At 39.5% G+C, this 21,307-nt stretch overlaps 1 protein-coding gene across 1 annotated transcript in view; it reads right to left on the bottom strand.

The window, feature by feature from the left end:
- Window positions 1-1,233: 1,233 nt before the first annotated feature.
- Window positions 1,234-21,307, bottom strand: part of Znf251 (zinc finger protein 251) — a 24,274-nt gene continuing 4,200 nt past the window's right edge. The window contains 3 exon segments of the mRNA XM_033760789.1: window positions 1,234-1,419; window positions 2,062-2,184; window positions 2,187-3,458. Of these exon segments, the coding sequence (XP_033616680.1) occupies window positions 1,316-1,419; window positions 2,062-2,184; window positions 2,187-3,458 (1,499 nt within the window). The 3' untranslated portion in view covers window positions 1,234-1,315.

Here is a 21,307-nt window from a genome sequence, read left to right as displayed (position 1 = left end):
TTGCCAGGAAGGCAGAGTGCCACTGAGCTAAATCCCCAGCCCTGGGATATTTTTTAAAGCTGACAATACCAAGATCTGCTGAGGATTCACAGCAACAAAACTTACACACTGCCAATGGGAAGGGGATTTGGTATAAATACTTTGGAAAACAGTTTGGCAGTTTCTTAAAAAGTTAAACATAAGCTTACCAGTGACTGGGCAATGTAATTTAGCTACTGTATTTAACCAAAAGAACTATGAAGTTAGCTTTATAAAACAACTTGTAGTTAAATTAGCCAGTAGTTATAGCTGCTTTATTCATAGCTGTGCCAAAGGGGAACACTCAAATGCCCTTCAGTGAGTGAATAAACAGAATGCTCCATCCATATAAGCGAACGCTGCTTGGGAATAAAGAGGGACTGTTGATACATACAGGAACACAGATGAATCTCTGTCATATTATGTACATAAAAATTTTTAGATTCAGCCAGGTGTGCTGGTGCATTCCTGTAAACCCATCACTCAAGGAACCTGAGGCAGGACTATTGCAAATTTGAGCCCAACATGGGTAATTTAGCCATTTATACCCTATTTCAAAATAAAAATTAAGATGGCGAGTGCATGCCTATAATCCCAGCACTTGGGAGGCTGAGGCAGGAGGACTGCTGTGAGTTCAAGGCCAGCCTAGGTTACACAGTGAGTTTAAGGCCAGCCTGGACTGCACAGCAACATGTCTCAAAACACCAAAAACAAATAAATAAATAAATAAACAAATGAATAAAAAAGACTGTTGATACAGCTCAGTGTAAAGGCCCCAAGTTCAATCTCCAATGCCAGAAAAAGGCAGATTCAAAAGACTCCACACAGTGAGTCTGTGACTAGTGAGGCCACAGTACAGAAACAAGGAAGTCATTTCTAGAGGTGCTGAAGACTCACTACACAGAGCCCAAAGGAACTCTGGGTTCTGACGAGAATGTTCTATGTCTTGACTGGTGGCAGCTACACAACTGTTTCTTTGTGAAAACCCAGAGAACTATATACTAAAAAGAGTCAAATTTATTTTATATCAGTTATACCTCAAATTTAGCTATTAAAAATCCTGTCAAGGGCCAGGGATTTAGCTCAATGGTGCTACCACCTGGCTCACAAGCCCAAAGACCCAAGTTCAATCCCTGGTACAAAAAAAAAAATCTTGTCAGAGTCAGGCATGGTGATGCACACCTCTAATCCCAGCATAGTGGAGGCTGAGGCAGGAGGATCACAAGTTCAAACCAACTTTGGGTAACCTGAGAAGACTCTGCATTCAATCCCCAATATTCCCTCCAAAAAATTTCTATCAGTAATTACAGTTCTTGAACATGGAGTCGTGTGGCAGATGTGGCAGCTGATGCTTTGCTGCTTTCTGAAGTCTCCTCTGCTGAGCTGCAGATCCCCTGAGAACTGAAAAACAAACCAACTTTCACTTTACAAATGGACTCAGGTACCCTGTTAGGGGTAGGCAACAGAGCAACCTGATGGTAGACGTAACCCGAAGCTCAGTGAGTCTGAGGCTAGGAATTCTGGACCACAAATCTGAGTTAGACAGGACAAAGGAGGTAAGGTGGAGATCATCATGTAGGCTGATTAAACAAGGTGGCTCAGTCCTTGCACCCTCCACCCACACACTGCCAGGATCTGATGTGTTCACATTTTCACCCTGGGCCTGGTGACCTCTATACAGACCACTTTTCCAGAATGAATTCCCTCATATTTACTTTTAAATTTAATGACTTTACTAGTCATCTGACTTACTTTATTTGCTTGCTAGTAATATTTAGAGCTTCTTATTTTTCATTATGTGCTCCTATCCAACATAAAATGGACAACTGCTAAATCATTTATCAATTATGTTTTCTTGGAAAATTTTTTTATATAAATAAAAGGTCTTTTGGATCCATCATTTAAGGGGGTTTGTCTCCAATTGAGTTACCTGATGTTGAGTAAGGGCTGAACCCCCACTGACAGCTTTTCCACATTTCTGACACTTACAGGGTTTCTCCCTAGCATGGATTTCCTGATATCCAATGGGTTAGAAATTCTCACCCATGTGAACTCTCCAGTGCAGAAAGAGGTTTGAGCCTTGGCTGACGGCTCTGCTCCCTCTCTTTTCAGGGGACATGAGGCAGGAGCCAGGAACAAAGGCTGGGCCACATCTGCTTGTATGAAGGTTCTCCCTGTGTGAACCCGCTGGTGCTGAGAGAGGGCTGACCTTCTGCTGAAGGCCTTGCCACAGGCAGCACATGTGTAGGGCTTCTCCCCGGTATGGACACGCTGGTGTAGGGTGAGCTGGGAGCTCTGGCTAAAGGCTTTGCCACATGTGGTGCACTCATAGGGCTTCTCCCCCGTGTGCACTCTGCGATGTTGCACGAGGGTGCAGCTCCGGCTGAAGGCTTTGCCACATTCACTGCATGTGTAGGGTTTCTCTCCAGTGTGGATTCTCGTGTGTTCTGTAAGGTGAGAGTTGAAGCCAAAGGCTCTACCACATTCCTTACACACGTAAGGCTTCTCCCCAGTGTGAACCCTGTGATGGAGGAAGAGACTTGAGCTCTGGCTGAAGACTTTCCCACACTGGCTGCATCCGTAGGGCTTCTCTCCTGTGTGGATCCTTTGGTGCTGGATAAGGCTGGAGCTTCGGCTGAAGGCCTTCCCGCACTGACTGCATCCATAGGGCTTCTCTCCTGTGTGGATCCTCTGGTGCTGAGTTAACTGGGGGCTCTGGCTGAAGGCTTTTCCACATTCCTTACATTTATAAGGTTTCTCCCCTGTGTGGATTACACGATGTTGAATAAGACTTGAACTTCGACTGAAGGCCTTCCCACATTCACTACACCCAAAGGGTTTTTCTCCAGTGTGAATTCTTTGATGTAAAAGGAGGTAGGAATTGAGCCCAAACATTTTACCACATTCACCACATTTAAATGGTTTATTCCCAGTGTGAACCCGCCGGTGTAAAGTAAGGCTTGAGCTCTGTGTAAAGGCTCGCCCACATGGACCACACTCAAAGGGCTTTTCCCCAGTATGACTTCTCTGATGGCGGCGTAGGTCTGAATTATATTTGAAGGTTTTGCTGCATATATCACACTTAAAGACTCTTTCTTCTATTTTATTTCTTTTAAGTCCAACAACATTTTGGTTCAGATTGAAGTATCTATCAAGTGCAGCACACTCCTGGGTTCTTTGTCCTGGAGGTTGTTCCCTACACATGGTAGATTTGTTTCTAAAAACTGTCTTGTGAAGTTGAGGAGGTTTCTTCAAATTTAGTCCAGCAGACTTTTCTAGGTTCTCTTCTTCCTTTCCTTGATGGTCCCAAGTTTCCTGGGACTCAGGTGCCTGTGAATTAGCCCTTGAGAATCTATTTGACAAAAATGCTGGGGCTTTTACTTCTTCTGAACCTTTCTGGTCTAGAATGGATAGTTGCTTCTCAGTCCCAATCTCAGAATCTGTCACACAAAAACATAAATGAGTTACTAAAGGAAATCACTCATCAACAATAATCTCCATAATGTGTTCTATACTTCTATAAACTATTTTGCAAAAGATAGATACTTAGAATTCAGAAGTATCAGAAGGACAGCCAATCATCAGAATGAAAATATTTATGTATTTGTTATTAAGGGAAGGAGATGCAAACATAATGACTTTTCACCTATCAAATTAGCAAGTTAATCCACTCAACAATATTGAGAAGGCCAGGCATGTTCTATGTAAGGAACATAAAAGGACAACAAACACAGCCTCTGGTCTCAAGAAACTTATGTTCTATTCAGGAAGTACACACACACACACACACACACACACACACACTGCCCTGGGTGGCAAAGATCTTTGCATGCACTAGACAAACAATCCACTGCTGAGGTATACTACCAGCCCTTTTTATCTATTTTGAGACAGTACCTTGCTAAATTACCCAGCCTAAGCATTACAGGTGTGAACCACCACACTTGGCTTGCCTGACTTATGATCACACATAGGCTGCATGTCGGCCACTGCTGACTTGTTTCCTTACCCATTCCAATGGGAATCTCATTTCTTCCTGCAATCATCTGAAAATGTAGACTTTACTAGAGCCCACGATACAGTCCTGTGTTTTCTGAATATTTCCATATCATATAGTCTGTCTTTCTTTCCTTCTTTCGACAGTCTCATTATGTACTTCAGGATGGCCTTGAATTTACTATGTAGACCAGGTTGGCCTTGAACTCATGGCAATCTTCCTGCCTCAGCCTCCTGGGTGCTGGGATTTCAACATGCACCACCATACCTGGCTCACACAGCTTTACATTCTTTTTTTTTTTTTTTTTTTTTTGGTACCGGGGATCAAACTCAGGCCCTTCTGCTTGTGAGGCAGGTGGTGGAACCACTGAGCCAAATCTCTGGCTTTACATTCTTTTTAAAATTCTACTTGCAATCTGGTATGGTGGCACATGCCTGCTAGTCAGGATGTAAAGCAGAAGGATCGTGAGTATGAGCCTGGGCAACTTAGAGAGACCCTAACTCAAAATAAATTAACAATTACAAAATAATAACAGGGCCAGGGATTTAGCTCAGTGGTGCTGCCACCTGCCTCGCAAGTGCAAGACCTTGAGTTCCATCTCTGGTACCAAAAAAAAAATAAAATAAAATAAAAAATAATAATAATAATAACAACAACAATGAAAAGGGCTGAGGTTATAGTTCAATAGTAGAATGACCCTGGATTCAATCCCCAGTACTAGGAAAAAAACCAAGTCCAAGAACTCGAGGATGCCATTATGGCCAGAACAAGATGTTGGTGTGGGAAGGGGCAGTGGTAGAAGGAATAAACACAGAAGGAGTTACAGAGGTCTTTCTACTAAATAAAACTTTCTTCTAAATATTTTATAAATAATAATATCTGACATTGAAGACAATTGAAGGAATAATCTCTGTCATATTCTGCTGGAGTAACTATAAATAAATAGGATTTTTAAATGGAGAGCTGGTATTATGTACCAAAAGGATTAATATATTATATAACGTTTATCCCCAAAAATATTCTTCAAGAATTTTTTGGGATAAGGATTTAGCTCAGTGGTACTGCACCTGCCTCATAAGTGCAAGGTCCTGACTTTGATTCCCAGTACTGCAAAAAAAAAAAAAAAAGCAAGCAAGGAGAAAAGGAATTTATCCTAAGTAGTCATGCACAAAGTCCCAAAAATATTCTTCAAGAATTTTTTGGGATAAGGATTTAGCTCAGTGGTACTGCACCTGCCTCATAAGTGCAAGGTCCTGACTTTGATTCCCAGTACTGAAAAAAAAAAAAAAAAAGCAAGCAAGGAAGGAAGGAATTTATCCTAAGTAGTCATATGCACAAAGAAATGGCTATTATTACAATCACTGAAGTGCTCTTCATGATTGTGGGGAAAGGAGAAAAAACCCAAATGTTCAAAAAATAGGAGTGGAGGCTGGGGATTTAGCTCAGTGGTTCTGCTGTCTGCCTGGCAAGTGCAAGGACCTGAATTCGACCCCCAGTACCTCACCCCAACAAAAAAAAAGAAAAGAAAAATAGGAGTGGGCCAGGTGTGATGGTGCACATCTGTAATCCCAGCAATTAGGAGGCTGAAACAAGAGGATCACTTCTAGTTTGTGACCAGCCTGACTACATAGTGAGCTCAAGGTCAGCCTGAACTACATAGCAAGACTTTTTCTCACAAACAAAATAAACAAAAACTAGGGATGTAAGTTAAATCAATGGTAAAGACTTGCCTAGCATGCTCAAGGGCCTAGGTTTTGTCTCAGCACTATAAAAACAAACAATTAAAAACAAAACCACAAACCAACAAAACCCCCAAAATAGAGGTTTAAAATAATGACAGACTATTCATATAATGGAATACCTTTCTGGCATTATAATTATACAATAGAAAAATATATAATTAAAAAGTCTATGCTACAAAGTGAAAAATCAAGTTCTAAATTATATGTACAACATAAAACAACTTTTATTGAAAATATGTAGTAAGGCAATTGGTCTTTCTTTCTTTCTTGGTACCAGGGATAAAACTTCCTTCTGCTTGCCAGGCAGGCATGGAGCTATTGAGCTACATCCCCAGCCCCGTTATTTCTTTTTCGGTAGTGTGGATAGGACTCGGGTCCTTGAGCTTGCGAGGCAGGCAGCAGAACCACTGAGCTAAATCCCCAGTCCCCTGCCCCCGCTATTTCTTTCTAACATTTAGTTTACTACATACTGGTGAATTCAACTGGGCTTACCATTCTCTCTGAGGAAAAGTTTTAAATACTGAGTCAATATCTTAATACTAAAAGGATTACGTGCTAGGCTTTTATCACAACCTTGAAAATTCTATTTTTCTAGAACATTTATATTACATTTTATCTCCATGTTAAAAACTTCTGTAATATAAATGTATTCAAAATATCTTTTTGAAATAGTCTTCAGTATCTGTGTTGATAGCTCAATTTTCTATTTGGTTGTTTTCACAATATGACACAATTTTAAGGTAGTACATTCATAGAAAATGCCAGCTTTTGCTCCCATGCTCCGACTTTAATGTCATGATTTAGAAGATGCAGATGTTATTGCCTGAATATTATTCTATAAATTTCCATCAGTGTTAAGGGAAACACTTTAAATTACTACTTTATACCATAATTACTGAGTTACGGCTCACAGTTTTACCTGACTGGCAGTTTCAGTAATCTTTGAAAGCTATGATGTCTCTGGTATCCACTTAAATCAGACTCCACTCATACACAGTCTTGGAGGCTTACAGACTTCCTTTTCCCACTGCACCAGATGCCCCAAGAGGTGATGGACACTGTGGACGCAGGAGAGCATAAGAGCTCCCTCTGCTCCTAGGTGGTTACTGATATCCAGCACTTTGTGGATCTCTTACATCGTCACTGCGATCCATGCCAACTAGTGGTTTGCATGCTCCAGGTGAAGTGCAGAGAGCAAGACTTTTCTTCTGTTTCATACTTTTACTCAGCAAACACACACGGTTATGATGCCTTGCGAGTTTTGAAGTTATAATTTTTTGGGGGGAGGCACTAGGGATCGTACTCAGGACCTTGTGCTTGAGGCAGGCAGAGGAACCACTAAGTCCAAATCCCCAGCCCCATGAAGTTATAGTAATTTACTAAAAAGATTAGAGGAGCCTTGACTTCAAGTCTGGGACAGTGGTTAAGGCTTTGTGGGACAGGCTGGCTGAGGCAGGTGGGTCTTTGTATGTTGCAGCTTGCCATTCCTAGGGCTGGCTGTGGAAAGTGCTATGACTGGCAATGCTTTGTGGGAAGTGGATTTGATGTGGAGTGGTTGCACTGGTAATACTGTGGACTGAAGCACCTTAAGTTCTCTGAACAGGAAAGTGCTGTTCTCCTTGCCATTGTGAATCACTGGGTATCTGGCTGCAGTAGTTCTCTCACTGCAAACCTGTTTCACTGCATCATTCCACCAGATGCTATGTTGTTACTGCGGATGGTGGGGCTTTTCTTGTGCTCAAGTATATTTGCCTTCTTGGGATCCCTGTGTTTCCAAGAATGGGACTGGCAGGAGTAATTCTCTTTCTTCCCACAGCACTGCTGTTAGATTTTTCAGGAAAGAATTCCATCTTCTCTGAGGTCATTGTCTGAGATATAGGTCTGATTTTGCCTCTGACACAAAACTGAAGTAATAACTACTTCAGTGTGGTCACTGTACTGTCTGTTCCTGGCTTGAAGAAACCCTTCTCATACTTTGTAGTGAGGAGACTGGCCAATGTTGCTGCTCAGGTCACTGCCTGGGTGCACCTTAGCAGGTAAAATGTTGCTGCTAGAACTGGAGTCACCAGCATCCAGCTCGGGATATAGATGCAATTTCATATTTCATTTTACTAAGAGATTCTTGAATTTCAGTGTATCCGCTGCCTGCTTTGCAAGCACAAGGTCCCAAGTTCGATCCCCAGGACCCCCCCAAAAAAAACTATTATAGACATCTGTGTACAGATTTTTATAAGGCATAAATTTTCAATTTATTTGGGCAAATACCAAGAATGCAACTGCTACATCTTATACTATTTGTAGTTTTCTAAGACACTGATGAACTGTCTTCCCAAGTGGCCAGGCCATTTTGCATTCCACCCAGCAATGACTAAGAACTACTGTTGCTCCACATCATTAGCAGCATTGGGTGCTGTCAGTGTTCTTAACTGTGCATTTGCTGATAGTCTGATTTTTAAATTTGCAATTCCTTAATGACATGTAATGTGGAGCATCATTCCACATGATTACTTGTTTACATCTTTGGTTCAGTGTTTGTTCAGGCCTTCTGACTATTTTTAAATGATCTTTTTTTTTTTCTTCGGTACCAGGGATTGAACTCAGACCCTTGTGCTTGTGAAGCAGGCAGTGGAACCCCTGAGCCAAATCCCTGGTCCGAGTTATCTTCATATTGTAGACTTTTAAATGGTTTTGATATATTTTAGATATGAGTCATTTACTAGATGTTACTTTCTGCAAATATTTTCTCTCAGTCTAAAGACATTCTTCTCATCTTAACATTGTTTGTTTTGTTTTGTACCAGGAATCAAACTCAGGGCCTTGTGCTTGCCAGGCAGGCACTGTGCCGGTCAGCCACATCCCTGGCCCTTGACATTGTCTTTTGCAGAGCAAAAGTTTTAAATTTTAATGAAATCTGTATTGTCAATTGTTTAATAGATCATGCTGTTGCATCTAAAAACTCCATGTGAAACCACAAGCTACATACCTTTCTTCTATGCGATCATTTAGAACTTTTATAGTTTGGCATTTTACATTTAGATCTCAAAAATTTTATTACAGACCAAACTGTGTTCTTCCTCCTAATTCATAAGCTGAAATCATCTTTTTTTTGGACAGGATCTCACTATGTAGTTCAGGCTGGCTTTGAACTCATTATGAGCACAGGCTGGCCTCAAACTCATTGTGATTCTTCTGTCTCAGCCTCCCTGAAATCCTAACTCTCAATGATATTTGGAGAAAGGGCTTTCTGAGATAATCAGTTAGATGTGGTACAGGGATGGGGCCCTCTTGATAGGATTAGTGCCTTTTTAGGAAGAGATGCCAGAGAAATTGCTCTATTTCTCTCAACCATATGAGGACACAATGATACGGTAATCATCTGAAAAACAGATGAGACCAGGCGCTTTCAGGGTGGTATGGCCATAGACATTATCTAAAAAACAGAAAGAGACCCTCTTACCAAAAACTGACAGTGTGGCAACCTGATCTCTGATTTTTAGCCTCCAGAACTCTGATAAAATACATTTATTTAAATACTCAGTTTGTGGTATTTGTTATAGCAGCAGACTGACTCTATTTTTGTAAAGGGTGTCTACATATATTTTTTTTTCCCCACTGTGGATATCTAGTTATTCTGGCACCTTTTATTGGAAAAAAAATCCCAAGTATTCTGGGAAGGTCAGGCAGGAGGAGCACAAGGTCAAGTCCAGCCTCAAAATATAAAAAATAAAAAAGGACTAGGGATGTAGCTCAGTGGGAAGGTCCTGGGTTCAATCCCCAGTATTTCATACACAGCAAAGAATCAGCTGGGGGGGGTGTACCAGGGATTGAACTCAGGTCCTTGCGCTTATGAGGTGGCGGAACCAATGAGCTAAATCTCCAGCCCTATATTTGCTTTTATTTCTAGGCTCTATTCCTTTCTCTAATGATCTGTTTGTCTATATTTTGATTAATACCACACTGTCTTGATAACTGTAGCTGTATAGTTAAGCCTTGAAATCAGGTAGTGTGATTCAAACTTGGTTGTTTTTCAATACAGTGGGTTATAGTAAGTCTTTTTGGTTGTCGTATATACATTAGAATTAAGTTGGTTGGTACTCAAAAAATAATCTGCTGGGGTTTTTCATTGGGATTGTGTGGAATCTACAGATCACGTTGGGACGAACTGATATCTTGGGTGCATGGAATAGTTCATTCTTCCTTCCTTATCTTTTTCAAATCAGAGTTTGGTATTTTCTGCATACTTTGTATATATTTTGTGACTTATACCTAAGGGTTTAATTTTGTAAACAGTAATGGGCTTTTTTTTTTTGGTACCGGGGATTGATCTTGGGCCCTTGAGCTTGCAAGGCAAGGCAGGCAGTGGAACCACTGAGCCAAATCCCCGGCTCACACACTTTTTAAACTTCAAATTGCATTTGTTCATTGCTATATTGATTAAACTCTATATATTATGGAATTTATACTGCAACTGCTATAGTAACTTGGTTTCAGAAGTCTTTGTTGATTTGTTTAGACTGTCCACATAAACAATCATGTCATCTGTAAATAGTTTTATTTCTCTTATCAATGTGTAATACCTTTTATTTCCTTTTCTTTACTCACTGCATTATCTAGGATTTCCTGTACATTGTTGAAAAGTAGTGGTGAGAGGGGATAGCCTTGCCTTGCTTCTGATATCAGAAAGCTTCAAGTTTCTTACCATTAAGTATGTTAGCTGTAGTTTTTTGTAGGTGTTCTTTATTAGGTTGAGGATCTCCCTCTATACTTAAACTTATTGAGGTTTGTTTTTTTTTTATCATAAAAGAATGTTGGATTTCATCAAATGCTTTTGCTGTATCTATCAATATGATTGTGTGATTTTTTTTCTTTAACCTGTTGATTTGGTGAATTGCATTAACTGATTTTCCAATGTTGAAGCTGCCCTGCATACCTGGAATAAATTCTACTTAGTCATGATGTACATATATTATTTGAATTTGATTTGCTAATACTTCGTTGAGAATTTTTGCAGCTATGTTTGTGAAATGTTTGTGGCTTTTCTTTTCTTGTAATGCCTGATTTTGTTGTTAGGGTGTCTTAGTTACTTTCTCAGTGCTAGGACAAAATACCTGACACCCACAAGTTAAAGGAGGAAGGGTTTATTTTAGTTCACAGTTTCTAGAGGCTTCAGTCCATAGTCTGTTGGCCCCAAGGCAGGGTGGCATGGCAGAGAACAAACAGATCATGGCATGGCAGACAAGAAACAACACCACTTCAGTCTTCATTCCCCCCAGCCTTTATTTTTGGTACCTGGGATCAAACTCAGGACCTTGTACTTTCAGGCAGGCAGGCGCCACTGAGCTAAATTCCCAGCCCTTTTCATTTCCTTTTAATTCTATCCAGGCTACAGGCTTATTGGTTGGTGCCACCCACAAACAGAGTGGGTTTCCCTCTTCAGTAAGTCCCTCCCCAACACCTGGAACTATGTAAACCAATCAGTGGACTAACCCATGATCCAGTCACCTTCCAAAAGCCCCACCTATGAGCTGATGAGGCTTTGGGGGGACATCTAAATATTAACCATAACATAGGGTAATGCTAGTCTCATAGAATGAGGTAGGGAATATTCCTTCTGTTCCTGTTTTCTGAAAGAAATTACAGAGAATTCACATAATTTTCTCCTTTGTCCAAATTCACAAATGAATCCACCTGAACCAGGTAGACTCTAGTGTGGAAGGTTATTAATTACTGATTCTATTTCTAAAATAGATATCGGCCTATGCAAATTGTTTCTTGTGCTGGTAGTGGTGGTGCACACCTGTAATCCCAGCACTCGGGAGGCTGAGGCAGGAGGATCACTGTGAGTTTGAGACCAGCCTGTGCTACATATTGAGTTCCAGGTCAGTCTCAACTACATAGTGAGACCCTGTCGCAAACAAAACAAAACAAAAAACCAAGAACAAAAAATTGCTCCCAGCACTTGGGAGGCTGGAGGCAGGAGGATCACTGTGAGTTTGAGACCACCCTGTGCTACATAGTGAGTTCCAGGTCAGTCTCAGCTACATAGTGAGACACTGTCTCTAAAAAAAAAAAAAAAAAAAAATGGTTTCTTGTGTGTTTTAGGAAATTGTATCTTTCAAAGAATTGGTTCATTTATCAAAGATAACAAATCTGTGGGCAAAGTTATGCGCAATATCACCCTTTTAACCTTTAAATGTCCATGAGCCATGTCTGTAATGATGCTTCATTTCTGATTTTAGTAATTTGTGTGCTTTGTGTTCTCTCTGTCTTAATCTGGGCAGAGGCTTCTCAACTTCATTTATGTTTTTAAAAGATCCACTTTTAGTTTTGTTTATTCTCTCTATTGATTTCCTGTCTTAAATTTCACTGACTTGTGCTCTAATTTTTATTCTTTTTTTTTTTTCCTGTTCATTTTGGACTTAAGTTTTACTACTTTTTCTACTTTTGTAAAGCGGAAGCTTAGAACACTGACTTTAGATCTTCCTTCTTCAATATATGCATTCAATAATACAAATGTCTAAGCACTGATTTCACTGAATTCTACAATTTTTTAAACTATGAATTACAAACGTTTATTTCTTTAAAGTTGCCTTCACACATTTAAAATCTGAAGGCCTTTCCTGAGAATTCTATATTTTGACAAGTGGTACTTTCACTTTTATTTAATTAAAAATATTTTAAGCCGGGCGTGGTGGCACATGCCTGTAATCCCAGCACTGGGAGGATGAGGCAGGAGGATCGCTGTGAGTTCGAGACCAGCCTGGGCTACATAGTGAGTTCCAGGTCAGCCTTAACTACATAGTGAGACCCTGTCTCAAACCCCCCCAAAAAAATTTTTTTATTTTTTCTTGATTTCTTCTTTGACCCGTGTCATTTACAAAAATGTTATTTATTCTACAAGTAGTTTCAGATTTTTCTATGCATCTTCCTGTTACTGATTTCTAGCTTGGTATCATGATCTGAGAGCAAACATTATATAATTTATATTCTTTTAAGTATGTTCAAGAGTGTTAGAACCAGGACGATGGTGAAAGTTTTATGTGAGCTTGAAAAGAACAGTTACAAAAAAATGTATCATCTGATGTTGTTGGATGAAGTGGCATGGATAAGTCAATGGACACCTATTCTACCCATTTGACTGACAGTATTAGTGAGTTTAATTCTGTCCTTTTGATTTTCTGCCGGTTGGACATGTCACTCATTCATTCCTTCATTCATTCAATCAGTTATTCATTCAATCAGAAATGGGGGTTGAATCCAAGGTCTTTGAACTGAACTACATCCTCTTGCCCAGTTTTTATTTGTTTGTTTGTTCATTTTGTGAGACAAGGTCTTACCAGTTTACTAAGTTGTTGAGGCTGGGCTCCAACTTAATTCTCCTGCTCAACCCCGCAGTGTGTTGGATTACAGGCATATACCACCATGTCTGGCATGGAATGTCCACTTATCATAATAGATTCATCTATTTCTCCTTGCAGGTGAGTATTTGCCTTATGTATTTCAGTACTGCTGTTAGGCACATACACATCAAGGATCGTTTTGTCTTTGTGGGGTGTTTACGCATTTATCATTATTCTCATCTTTTCTTGCTCTTAAGTCTATGCCATCGGAAAGTAACACAAATATTTTCTCCTCATTTCAATTGTTCTTAGCATCTTTCTCCATGCCTTTACTTTTTCTTTTGAGTTTTAAAAATAATGTTTATTTTTTAAAAGTTACTATGTGTAATACAGGAAAGAAAAACACAAGAATCAAAGTCACCCACAGTCACAAGCAGCTTAGTTAGGTGTGTTCTTCTAGGTCCTGTGTGTACACATACAACATGCCATTTTATGTGATCAAGTTTGTACAATGTGTCATACTTTTCCACACATCATGAATATTTACCAATTCAAAACCCAAAGCTACAAGATTTTTTTTTTTTTTTTTTTTAGTACCGGGGATCAAACTCAGGTCCTTGTACTTGCAAGGCAGGCAGTGGAACCACTGAGCTAAATCCCCAGCCCCTTTACAAGACTATTTTTGATAATCAATAATATACCAACTCAATCTGTTAGAAAAAAATTATGATCCTGCCTTTTTAGGAACAAAAATTTTTCCTTTTTTTTAGGAACAAAAATTGTACTAAAGATAAAAATGGCAAAGGCATCTAGAAAGTTTTGGCAAAGTTACAATTACAATACTGCATTTCCTTAATACTTAATTTAAAATGAGTCATAAAGCTACAGAGTACACCAAGCCATGTGTTTGAGAGTTAATGGATCTCTACTATTAAGATATCAATGGGCTGGGATTTAACTCAGTGGTTCTGGTGACTGCCTCACAAGAGCAAGGACCTGAGTTCGATCCCCAGTACCAAAAAAAAAAAAAAGATATTAGCAAGAAGATATGTTTCTCCTGAATTAACCTATTCATATAGCACACTAAAAGATGCACACATATTGATTCCTCTCACCAAAATGTGAATCTGAACACTTTGCACACATCTCTCCTGATATGCTTATTTCTGCCACTGTGCTGCCCAGACTAATGACAAGTCTTGATAAACACTGCCAAGAGATGTTGTAACAATTCCAAGTCCAAGATGCATCTTCCTTTTTTTTTAAGACAGGGTCTTGTTACATAGTTTAGGCTGACCTTGAACTTACTATGTAGCCCCAGCTGGCCTCAAACTCACTGCAATCCTCCTGCCTCACTCAGCCTTCCAATAGCCGAAATTACAGTGTGCACCACTGAGGTCCAGCCCAAGATGCAACTTTTCTATCAGTTGTAACAAAAAAAAGACACATAAATACTGTCTACCTCATTACCTCTAGCTTTTTATCATACATTGTCACCTCAGGACATCTATAAAGCTTAGATGCTATGCAGTTGAGTATGAACTCTGTGCACAATAAGCCCAAATATTTTACCAAAAATGCACATACAGGCCTATGGTTATAATCTAAAATCATCTTCCAGATAGGGAGATACTAGCAAAGAGCCCTTACCACCCTCACCCTCCCTTTTCCCTCTTCATCACTTCAGTGCCTAAGTTCAGAACCACATCTAGTTCCAAGGGGAGCTTTTACTTTTAGGCTATATGTGTTGTTACATTTACAGTGTGTTTCTTGTAGAAAACATATTGATCTATCCTGAAAAATCTTTTTTTTTTGGGGGGGTAGTACCAGGGATCAAACTCAGGACCTTCTGCTTGCAAGGTAGGCAGTGGAAACACTGAGCTAAGTCCCCTGCCCTTAGAATCTAATTCTTAATGACTTTTTTAAAAAAAATTTAAACACTTGATGGGATTTCACTATGCTTCCTAGGCTGGCCTCCTTAAATCCTGGGCTTAAGCAATCCTTGTGACTCAGCTTCCAGAACACTGGGACTACACCCTACCCAATGACTACTGTCATTTAAAATTATTGGGTGATAGCCAACCTGACTATTTGTGTGAAGTTGAGTGACTCTTGGTGTTCATGTTCCCTTTCATCTCACCTTGGGAGTCCCCTCAGTTAATGCGTAACACACCATGGCATCCTATGTGAGTCTAAAACGGAAGGTATATCTTTGTGACCTTTTGGTAGAGCAATCTGCAACTGTTATCTTTACAACCTTGTAAACAGGATACTCCACACCTGTGATACTTTATTTCAATTAAACTATCAAAACATCCCTTGTGTACCCTGTCTCCCAGAGCCTTCCCCAATTAAGAGTCTTTTAAAAGGAGTGGAAAGCTGCTTTTCCTTTGTCAAGTTCTGGTGCAAACCACTTATGATCACTGGCTTATGACAAAAATAAAGGACTCAATTTGATTCAGTTGTGGTGCATCTCTACAGTTCCAACTCACCCACCCTATAACAATTGGTACTGTTGAATATCAACCATATGTTTGTTTACTGCTCTTGTTCTTTGTTCCTATTTTGTCTTTCACAATTTTCATGCATTTTGTTTGTTTTGGTACTAAGCAAATTCAGAGACACTTTACCACTGAGCTATCTCAGACAGGGTCTAAGTTGCCAAGCCTGGCCTCAAACTTGCAATTTCTCTTAGCCTCCTGAGTAGGGGGGATGACAGGTGTTTGTCACCATGCCTGGCTCAATTTGTGGTTAAATTTAGCCTTTTCTACTATTCCTTTTTCTTGCTACTCTAGCTTTTTCTACTATCCTTTTTTCTTGAGGGGGGGCCACTGTGGATTGAACCCAGGGCTTCCCACTGAGCTACTTCCCTAGGTCTTATTTTTTTGAGACAAGCTGTTGCTGTTGTTTACTCAGGCTGGGCTTGAACATTCATTCCTCCTCTCAGAATGCAGGATTATAGGTATGTGCCACCTTGCCCAGCTCTATTATTCTATCTTATCTTCTTCCTTAGAATAGTAATTATACTTGTCTTTTTTCTCATGTGGCTTGTAATCCACATTCACAACTAATCCAAGTCCACTTCCAAATAACATTACCCTTGCAACTCCACACAGGCTATTAATGAGCCCATAGAGGCATTCTTTATTTCTATTACTGTCTTTCCTCTCTAGCACCTCTATTTTATTCTTTCTTAGAATTCCAGTTTCTATGCCTATGCTAACATTGTCAATTTGATTTTGCATTTTTCAAGTATTTTTTGCAGTACTGAGGACTGCACCTAGGATTTTCCCACTGAGCTACATCCTGTTTTGGTTTTTTATTTTGAGAGAGTCTCATTAAGTTGCCAAGTTGCCTGGGCTGGGCTCAAACTCATGATCCTTCTGCCTCAGCTTTCCAGAGTGCTGGGGTTACAGGCATGTACCATCACACCTGGCTTGTCTATATTCTCCATTATAGCTTTTAGCATATTAGTTACAGTTTTCAAATTTTTCTGGTCTGATAATCCTACATTCCTCCAACACTAGATTCTTATTTTGATGCTTGTTTAGGCTCTTTAAACTGCATTTTTTTTTAACTTTCAGATTGCCTTGTAATTCTTTGTTAAAAGGTGCACATGACATGTTGGGTACAGGAACCACAGTAAGCAGGCATTTGTTGAGCAGTGCTGTTGTGTGGAGAGGGAGTGATCTACAGTTTGAAGTGGTCTGTGTCTTAGTAAATCCGTGCTTCAGATTTTCCCTCACAGGTAGGACAGGTTGGCTGGAGTAGCTGGGCATGGGCATTTCCCTTTGCTCATCAATCAGGCATCAGATTGTTCTCCTAAGGGCAGCATTGTGGAGGAGGAATAGTGGACTAGTGTATTTCAGAGATGGGTCTTTTCCCTTCTCTCTGCCAGAAGCATGAGGGGATAATTCTCTGATAATCAACGTGAGGTCCTATCAAGCTCCTGGGAAAAGACTCACAAAAGTGTGCTCCTCACCCTCTCGTGGAATGGGGCTCCCAGAAGTTTTTAACTCAGACTTGTCCTTGCTGAGCCTCTAGCAATTTATTGATGGCAGTTCAGGAATGCTATCCTGCACTGGTTGCTTGGAGGCTTCTATCAACAACTGTTTCTCTGCATCTGCTTGTCTGCTATGTGACTCTCAGGAGAGTGCCTAACCTGTGACCTTGCATCTCTGCAGGATTTTTTTTTTTTTTTTTTTGCTCTTTACTTGCTTTTAGGAGACAGTGGCATCTTCCATGATCCTTGTATGTCATATCAGCAAGAAGATTAAATTTTTCCTTTTACTTTTAAAATAAACTATATATACATGACCCTAAATGTTAGTCATTTTTCTGTTAACTGCAACAGCATACCTAAGATAATGAACTTAAAAGGAAGAAAGGTTTATTTTGGTTCATGAATTCAGAGGCCATGGTTGCTTGAGCAAAAGGGTCAAGGGTTCCAATATTCCCTTCTAGGGTGTATTCCCAGTGACCTAACTTCCTTCCACCAGGACTCATCTCCTAAGGGTTCCACTACCTCCCCATGACACCTCAGACTAAGTTCAACACATGGGCCTTTTGGGACCTTATATATATATATATAGAGAGAGAGAGAGAGAGAGAGAGAGAGAGAGAGAGAGAGATTTGTAGTGTAGCACTGACTTACCATGATTTGACTTAAGATTTTTTTCAGCTTTATGATGGTACAAAAAAACCCACCATACTTGGAATCTTGATCTTTTCCCAGGCTGTTGATATGCAGTATGATCCTCTCTTGCAACCCTAAGCTATAGTAGTGAGCTGCAGCTCCCAGTCAGCCACAAGATCAAAAGAATAAACAACTGCATTCTATAGTGTGCTGTGTTGCTATGTTGGGATGTCTAGAAGATTAGATGTAGTACACACATTTTCAGCTATATTGCACTTTCAATTCATAGTATGTTTATTGGGATATAACTTGGAGCATCTGTAACTGTCTAAAACTAAAATTATGATATTGTCTTGGATAAAGATGTATATAAATGTATTACATATAACTTGCATAGAGGATTGGAGGAGTAGTTATAAAATTTCTGGTAAGGAAAAAAAGATTTCTGGTGAATTAGTAATATGAAAGACAGGAGGAAAAAAAGGACTTTTTAAAATCAGAGATAAATATAAAACCACAAATATCTTTTCAACCATGTCAAAAATTACATTTTATAGACTAAATACTACCATTAAAAGACAAGGATTGCTAGGTAGGATAGATAACAAGACCTGTTTGTATGCTATCTGGAAGAGAGTCACCTCAAGTGTAAAGACTGGTTGAACTTTTTTAGAAAAAAGAAAAGGGCTGGGGATTTAGCTCAGTGGTTCGGTGGCCTGCCTTGCAAGCGCAAGGACCCGAGTTCAATCCCTGGTACCAAAAACAAAACAAAACAAAAGACTGGTTGAAATTAATTGGATAAAAAAGATATACCATGCTAACAGTGAGAGAGACGCAGGAGGCTGAGCCAGTTGTGGTGGTGCACACCTATAATCATAGTAGTGGTAGGCTAAGGCAACAGGATCACAAATCAACCCCAGTTTGGGCAACTGCCAATTTAGCAAGCCCTAGTCTCAGAATAAAAAATGAAAAAAGGGCTGGGGGTGTAGCTTAGTGAGAAGACCCTGTGGTTCAATCCCTAATTCCCCTCTGGGCAAAAAGACTAAGAAGGGCTGGGAATTTAGCTCGGTGGTACCCCTGCCTACCTCACAAGTCCAAGGTCCTGAGTTTGATCCCTGGTACCAAAAAATATATATAAATAAGTAAGACTAAGAAGATGATAGTTGCTATGTTGGTATCAGAGAAAATAGAAAGCAAAATAAAATGTATTATCAGAGATAAAGCAGTATCCTAATTATCTCTGATAACATACTCACAAATAAGAATGCACTTAATAATACAGCTTCAAGCCAGGCGTGGTGGCACACGCCTGTAATCCCAGCACTCAGGAGGCTGAGGCAGGAGGATTGCTGTGAGTTTGAGACCAGCCTGGGCTACATAGTGAGTTCCAGGTCAGTCTCGACTACATAGTGAGACCCTGTCTCAAAAAAACAAACAAACAAAATAATAATAATAATACAGCTTCAAAATTTGTGATACAGACACTGAAAAATTAAAGGAGGGAAAGACAACTCCAGAAACCAACTCAGAAAGCTGGGCGTGGTGGTGCACACCCATAATCCCAGAACTCGGGAGGCTGAGGCAGGAGGATTGCTGTGAGTTCCAGACCAGCCTGGGCTACACAGTGAATTCCAGGTCAGTCTCAACTACACACCGAGACCCTGTCTCAAAAAACTGGAAAAAAAAAAAAAAAAGAAACCAACTCAGATGTCTTAACACCCTTCTCTTAGCAAATGAAAGAATAACTAGACAAAAATCAGCAAAGAGCCAGGGAAGACCCGAACTTCATCAACATTGACTAACTGGTATCTATACAGTCCAATAATAGGAAGACACCCATCCATTTTCTGTGCACATGGTTTGCTTCCCAGGAGACCCTGGGTCATAAAACCAAGAGCCAAAAAATATGAAAAGAATGAAATCATACAAAGTATGTCTCCTGACCATAGTGGAATTAATGATAAATCAACAGTACCATTACTAGGAAAATACAAACTGTTTGGAAATACATATCCAAATAATCAAAGAAATCAAGTTAGATAATATTTTAAGATAAATGATAATAAAAACACAGTATATTAAAAATTTGGAAAATGAATCAGGTGTAGTGGTGCATCCCTATAATCTTAATACTCAAGACAACTGAAAGTTCAAGCCTAGCCTGGGCAATTAAGAACCTGTCTCAAAATAAAAAATAAAAAGGGCTAAGAATATATAGCTCAGTGAGAAGCCCTAGGTTCAATTCCCAGTGCCGGAAAAAAAATGGGAAATGCACATAAGGCTGTGTTTTATAACTAAATGTCTATAAAAAAATAAAATCAGTAACAAAACAGATCAATCAGGCTCTAGAAAAATTCAAAACAGAAATAATTTCCCAGATAACCACAGAGATAGTGAGCAAAATGGAAGTCGTGATTCGAGACTCTAGAGCAGAAACTGACAAAAAAATAGATGAGCTCAGGACCATGATAGAAGCCATGAAGGCCAAGCATAAGAAAGAAATGGAAAAAATAAACGCCCAACATAGGAAAGAAATGGAATCCATAAAACAGATTTGAACAGATATCCAGGAGATTAAACACTCCATAGAAAGTGTACGCAACAGAATAAAAGAATGCGAAGATAGGCTCTCAGATATAGAAGATAAGATTGCAGTCAGTGACCATGAAAAGAGAGGTCTCTTAAAAACAGTAAGGGATCATGAGAAATCGATCCAACAACTCCTAGATGATGCAAAGAAGAATAATATAAGACTGATAGGAATCCATGAAGTAGCAGGAGAAAATACAAATGACTTTAAAAAGCTGTTTGCAGAATTAATGACAGAAAACTTCCCAAACAGAGGGGAAGAGTTTGACATTCTGATAACTGAGGCATATAGGACCCCAATTAGCTACAATCAAAAAAAAATCTACACCTTGACATGTAATAATCAAGATCCCAGAAACCCAACAGAAGAACAAAATACTACAAGCAGTAAGAAAAAAGAAACAAATCACATATAAAGGAAAGCCCATCAGAATCAAAGCATACTTTTCAATACAAACCCTTGGGGCAAGGAGAGCCTGGAATGAGATATTTCAAGTATTAAAAGAGAACAACCTCCAACCTAGACTGATATATCCTGCAAAACTCACTTTCAAAATGGATGGGGAAATAAGACACTTCCACGACAAAGAACACCTGAGAAACTACATGAATACCAAACCAGCACTACAAGGAATTCTAAACAAGATCCTAGAAAAAAACAATGAAGGCAACAATACCATGAGGCCCAACAGAGCAAATCAAATATATTGGCAAGGCAAGAAATTAAAAGGAGAAGGTGAAAAAGTAAAAAGAGTCAACAAAAGGCCAATAACATGTCAATAAGTCAGTACATATCAGTTATAACCAGCAATGTCAATGGCCTCAACTCACCAATCAAGAGAAATAGACTGGCAAAATGGAATAAGAAGCAAAATTCAACAATATGTTGTATACAAGAAACACACCTAGTGCAAAAAGAAGCCCATAGACTGAAAGTGAAAAGACAGAAAACAATTCTTCTCCATGTGACAGGAGCCCAGAAAAA

Source organism: Fukomys damarensis, unplaced genomic scaffold (genome assembly GCF_012274545.1).
Source record: "Fukomys damarensis isolate Sample0158 unplaced genomic scaffold, DMR_v1.0_HiC HiC_scaffold_5, whole genome shotgun sequence".
Lineage (NCBI taxonomy): Eukaryota > Metazoa > Chordata > Mammalia > Rodentia > Bathyergidae > Fukomys > Fukomys damarensis.
The sequence above is the reverse complement of the archived record's forward strand: the minus strand, read 5'-3'. Positions and strand labels throughout refer to the sequence as shown.